Source organism: Thunnus maccoyii, chromosome 6, assembly GCF_910596095.1.
Source record: "Thunnus maccoyii chromosome 6, fThuMac1.1, whole genome shotgun sequence".
Taxonomy (NCBI): domain Eukaryota; kingdom Metazoa; phylum Chordata; class Actinopteri; order Scombriformes; family Scombridae; genus Thunnus; species Thunnus maccoyii.
In genome coordinates this window covers 28,296,989-28,302,646 of record NC_056538.1, presented here as the reverse complement: position 1 = coordinate 28,302,646, position 5,658 = coordinate 28,296,989, and the positions used below count along the sequence as shown (strand labels likewise).

The 5,658-nt window shown below is 41.5% G+C and overlaps 1 protein-coding gene across 1 annotated transcript; it reads left to right on the top strand.

Annotated features, from left to right (window-relative positions):
- The first annotated feature begins 1,749 nt into the window (after positions 1 to 1,749).
- Positions 1,750 to 4,979, top strand: si:ch211-151h10.2 (uncharacterized protein LOC567699 homolog). The gene is made up of 8 exons (XM_042414839.1): positions 1,750 to 1,834; positions 1,927 to 1,991; positions 2,516 to 2,654; positions 3,218 to 3,336; positions 3,420 to 3,600; positions 3,709 to 3,792; positions 3,874 to 3,969; positions 4,059 to 4,979. The coding sequence occupies exons 1-8, from the start codon at positions 1,766 to 1,768 to the stop codon at positions 4,404 to 4,406; spliced, it is 1,101 nt and encodes a 366-aa protein (XP_042270773.1). The 5' UTR covers positions 1,750 to 1,765; the 3' UTR covers positions 4,407 to 4,979.
- The last annotated feature ends 679 nt before the right edge of the window (positions 4,980 to 5,658 follow it).

Genomic DNA, 5,658 nt, shown 5'->3' with positions numbered 1-5,658 from the left:
CATTGTGTTTTCTGTTCACTTCATTATGAACGTGTTGCACTTGGAAGTAAGTGATGCCTGAGCAATTTCATTGCATCTGTTAGATTATTATTATTTTTAATTTGTGTGGATGTTATTCTTATTCCTGCTGCTAGATGGCAGCATGGCCTCGCAAAACAGAAGCAAGTTTGACAGCACATTAAACCTGTGATTCCAGTAGAGGCAGAAAATGTTACCCTCAGTTATATCTGGGTAGTAATGGTTTTACATTGGCCCGTTTCCATTTGAAAACCTCTCTCAGCAGAGAGATGATGATATGAGCTAATAATAATTCAGTGTTTGCATGTGACGGTGATTCAGAGGGAAAGAAGTGACAGTAAGAGGGGTTGTTATTGGCTCCCAGCGTACCTGGGCAGAGCAGGGCTTGTCCTTCACACAATTGTCATCAGTATGTTTAACACATTCCTTCATCCATGGAATGTGGGAAAAGCAAAAAGGCACTACCCACACATAAAACAAATCTTCCAGTTGAACCAGTTTATCAAGCTTGTCATGTTAAAGAACTGATCACATTTTTAAACAGGTGTATGTTCTTTAACTAATTGTACTCCTCCAGTTTCAATAGGCATGTGTGCGTTTGCTTTGCTCCCATGCCTTGGTTGACAATCACTTATCCCAAAGGTCGAGGGGTTACGGGACAGGCAGCGAGAGCAGGCTGGGACTGGGCCTGTAAATGGATGGAGAGAGTAAAGGAGGACAGGGAGGGTCAACCTCTCGGGACAAGCCGAGAATCGCAGAGGTAGGTAGATCTGTATGTCACTCAACAACTGGCCTTTCATTTGAATCAGCGTTTGAGTAGCAGGTATCTGATTACCTGCTGCTACAGGGAGGAGGAGTGTGAGTGAAATGATGGTCCTACTCCATTTCTCCGCTCAGACTATATTGACAACAAATGTGTTTATGCTCCATTAGGCAAAGATCTGTTAAAATGTCTGATGGTTAGGTTCACATCTAACTGCTTACCATTACACATGAGCTTAAACTGTTATACATTCCTGGTTTGTGTGTTAGACTCTGCTAGACTGGTCCCCATAACTTCTGGATCTCAAGATTTCCAAAAAATAATGAATTTTGGGGAGTGTGTATGCAAAATGATGACATTTTCCTTTTCTCGGTATGTGTTCACATTAAGACATGCTTTCTCAGATCATAAAGTTACAGCCAATATAATAATTAGCTTCAATAAAATATCCAAGTGATACAGAACTTTATGTGATAGTGTCATAAAAATGTTTTATCTAACTTTAATGCTACTTAAGGGGCAGTTTTTTACAACAGGGGAGCAATATTGATTTTATTTTATTGTAGTAGCCTAATACCATCCTGAAATTACCCTACGTTGAGGTTGCAGTTATTTTAGCAAAGTATAAACATCTGAAAGTCATATTTGTTTTGCATATGTTTTTTTTTAAATTCCCCAACCTGCCAGTTTCTCTGTTTCTCTTTTCAATACTGCAACTAATGCTTTCATTTTTCATAACTTCTCTCTCTTGATATTTTATCTCATTCTCTCTGTTACTCTACTTACTGCAGGTCAAACCAAACACTAGCTGATGTTCAGCCACACTACATATCTTGGTCACAGACTTTGAGGAGACTGCCCTTCTGGAAAAGCTGGTACAGTTTTGCTGCAGTAGGTGTAGTGTGGTCTGTTTGCCAGGTGGAGGCGCAGCTGCACCCTTCTCTATTACTGGTGGATGTGTGCTGGAGGTTTCTGCAGGTGTGTATGCTGTGGTTGGTCCTGGGAGGTTGTGTTCATGCCCTGAAGCACTGCCTGCGGCTAGGACAGAGAAAGGTGAGTGCAGCTGCATGAATCGGATCTCACTTGACCCTGTTTGGTAAATTTAATCATGTTATGTTTATTCAGAGACTGTGCTTCAATTCAAGGGCAACCCTACACATAGCTCACAGCAGGAAGTTGTGGCTGAAAACAGGAAAAACCTGCATGCATGGTAAGACTTCATTTTAAAGTCATATCTCCTTTACATGATATTAAACTTTGGCACTTTTTGACAGTAGAAAAAGTAAGGACCAAAAACATAGACAGAGATTTATCAAACACCCTATAGGCCAGATATGAGGACGCTGCATGTATCTGCATCTACAAAATACAGATCCTGTGTGAAATAAGTCAATTTCAATTTCCTAATCCATACTTTGGGGAAAAGATATTATTTCAATATACTCAAAGGAACCACAAGTGACTTAATCACCACAACCTGTCACCAAATGTTATTGTTTCACTGTTTCATAAAATACCATTATATCTATAGTTGTGAGGGATGATCACATCCAATGGTTTCTTTATTCTGCCATTTATTGACTTTGCATACTCGCTGTTTTTAAGTACATTTCTGCACTTCTCTTGGAAAATTAAGTCTTGGAAAAACTTGGTGACAAATCACCAAAAAGCTTTGAATCAAAGACCCAAAACCATCTCATACATGTCCTTGCCGTGGTCTCCTAATTTCTCCAGGATGTCTCAGTCAAGGAGCCCGGGCCACCATGGTCCTCTAGTCCTTGCTCTGGCTGATTGTTTGCTGATGTGTGTACTCCAGGAGCCCATGCCAGACCCCAGTGTGCCCCACATTCAGGTTCTCCTCTCCAGGCTAGAGGTGAGAAGGAGAAAACCACATTAAAGAAGCAAAATATCCCTCTCTCTCTCTCACACACACAGCAGCCTCCAGCAATACCTGTCATCTCCTGTGTTTTCAGTCGCTTTTTGCATGTAGATTAGTGTAAAGTCTTTGTTGGTGATATTACAGAGATCAAACCTTGCACTCAGGCATACACAGATATTCTAGCCTCAGGCAACAGACACCATCACTGAGCTGCTGTTGTCTGCACTCTGAATTAACCAGAAAGGCGGAGGAGAGAAATTTGAAAGTCTTGCCTTCTGCCTGTCTTCCTTAAACTTAATCCTACTGACTGGCTTTATTATATCGTTCCAATTTTTCATGACTTTGTCAATCAATTTGTCCCTAATGACCTTATACCATTGTTTCTGTTTACTGCAGAGTGAGGGTCAAACATTAAAGTGAAGTAACAATACACAAAACACATTTTTGAGTGGAGGGGGGCTTTACATTTTTTATATGACAGCATTATAACAAAGAAACAACCAAATAAACCCACAAAACTAAACCCAGTCCTCTGAATTATTTTCTTTTCTCTGCAGTCAGTGTCTCACACACTTGAAAAGGCTGATACTGGGTCAGAGGCCACATTGGAGGAGGTGGACCAAGATTCTGTGCTGACAGACAAAGTGATGCTCATCCGCACCTTCCTACAGCAGAGGTGAGGTTTATGCACATAGTGCTGACCGCTCTCTTGGAAATCTTGGTTCAACCATATTAACATCGCACTCTCCTCTCTGGTAGGATCAGGTCACTACGTAGACTCGTCCAGGTGCAGGGGGATTTTGAGACCAGCATAAAGAACATGCTTGAGGGCCTGGGTGGCCTTTGGGCTCAGCTGGAGGAGCTGCATACTGGGGTCACACTCACCAAAGAGGGGAGTAGTGGCTGCAGAGACCTGGCCTTGGCCCAGACAGGTGTGAAGGTCTGTGGTAGTGGTATTATTATTCTTAGTTTCTGCTATAAATCCTGGTGATTACACTAACATTTTCCCTTTCAGTGCTGTTTGTAACACTGTTATGTGTTTGCAAAGACTTTGTTCACAGTCCAGGGTCACCACAGGAACAGATTTGAGTGCTGCCAGGCTCATCTGACAGACAGCACACAACTTCTGCAGGTAAAGCTCTGCTCAGACAGGAGAAAAACATTTCTGATATTTCCTGCTGTCTTCAGACATCCTCTCAACTTTGTCTCACAGGAGTTAACCTGGAGTCACACTCATATAAGCAACAGTGTGAGCAGCAGCAGTGAGTCAGTCTGGCCGGAGGTGTTGCTTCAGTCCAACATTGAGCAGGTACTCTACGCTCTGTCCGGTAGACAAATAGCAGAATGTTTAGTTTATATACTTAGAAACCCACCAGGATTAAAAACCTCTCCTTGCAGTTTGACAAGGTGCAGGAGAGTTTCCTGTCCTTGGAACAACAGACCTCCACGTTCCAGGCCCACCTGGAGGGACTTGTAAAAGGGAATCAAGACGGACTCGCAGGACCCCTCGCTCGTGCAAACGGGGCCTCTTCACGCCCGGCCTCTCCGCAGACTTCCCCAGATATCCACAGTGAACGCCCAGGTGATGTTTCACCGGAGCACCGTAACTCGATTTCTACATCCACGTCTGTTTCCTCAACGGATGCAGAAACAGACAAAGACCATCGTCTCTCTTTGTGTGAGAGGTCAGCACTGCAGTTTTCCTCCACGATCGGACGCCTGCGTAAATCTGGAAGGAAGAAATGACTTTTATCAGACTATAATTGGCATATACAACAGTGATTTGGTAAATAGAAAGGTGTCAGTTAACTAGATAAGTTATTTTCAAATGTTGATCATTTGCTGGTTGCTAAAAAAGTGAGTATTTATTGTATTTTGTGATTATGGATTTTTTGTGAATGTTGCTGTTAATGACATTTTTAGGCTTTTTAGTTTTTCCATTTCAAAAATCTACCTGGTAGGTTTAAGAGCGGCAAAAGCAGTTTTTTTTATAGTTTAAGATTATTTCAAACACAAGGGGGCACACTTTCACCAGATATCACAAGCATAAACAGATGCATGTCACAGCACCCTTTCAACCCATATTAAACAATCACACCATATACAGTATATCAATCCTGGATCTTTGTCTGCAATGACTGAACGTGTCTCAGACCTTTTCTTTCAATCAGCTTTATAGGAGGAAAGTGTCTCTCAAACACTCATAAATATTTTCCTTCAAGATCAGAACAGTCAGTTACAAGTTGTGTCGAAAGAATCTCATAATGTGTCAGATTAATGTTCAACTTTATTTTCATTCAGGCATATTAAATTATTAATTTAATCAACTACTATACTTAAAGATAATTATGTAATATTGGATGAACATTTGTGCTTTCTTTAAAAAAAATCAAATGTCTGCTGAGAGTAGAAGTTGTGAGTTAAAAAACAAACATTTCTTTCAATTTATCCATGATTTTAAGAAGTCTTTTTTTCCTCATATGCAGAGGGAATATGTCACAGGTTAAGAAATCCCAGACTTTTCTCTTTTCCAAAACTATTTTTCATTCCATCTCTCTGTATCAGACAGAGTGACCATGATGACTTGAGCCCTTCAAAGCAGGGATTTCAGGTTGAGGGCAGAAGGGGGGGAGAGGAAGGTAGGAAGGGGCAGTGAAGGTCAGCGCCGGAAGCGTTTCTGTTATTACTAAAAACTGAGCAGTCCTCTAGACCTTTTTGAAAGACATGAATGTCTTTGATCCAAATTCAATTACCCTGCAGCTCCACACTGAAGGCACAGAAGGCACCATAGTTTTTTGGACCGGATTCCTGACATTTCTGGCAAGGGAAAACAGGATTTCAGTTGAAAATCAATTTATTCATGCCTGCCGTTAAGTGCTAATTGTAGGGAGCCTGTACAGTATACATGACATGGATGTCATTCGAACATGGACTTGCCTACCATCTGCTAGATCCTGCATCTGTCTGATTCCCTCACACTGGGGCAGTGATTGGGAGA

Excerpts from the sequence above, each read along its gene's own strand:
- si:ch211-151h10.2 (XM_042414839.1), top strand. The coding sequence starts at position 1,766 with ATGCTGTGGTTGGTCCTGGGAGGTTGTGTTCATGCCCTGAAGCACTGC. Across the intron at positions 3,337-3,419 it reads CGCACCTTCCTACAGCAGAG|GATCAGGTCACTACGTAGAC; the intron begins GTGAGGTTTATG and ends CCTCTCTGGTAG. Across the intron at positions 3,601-3,708 it reads TGGCCCAGACAGGTGTGAAG|ACTTTGTTCACAGTCCAGGG; the intron begins GTCTGTGGTAGT and ends GTGTTTGCAAAG.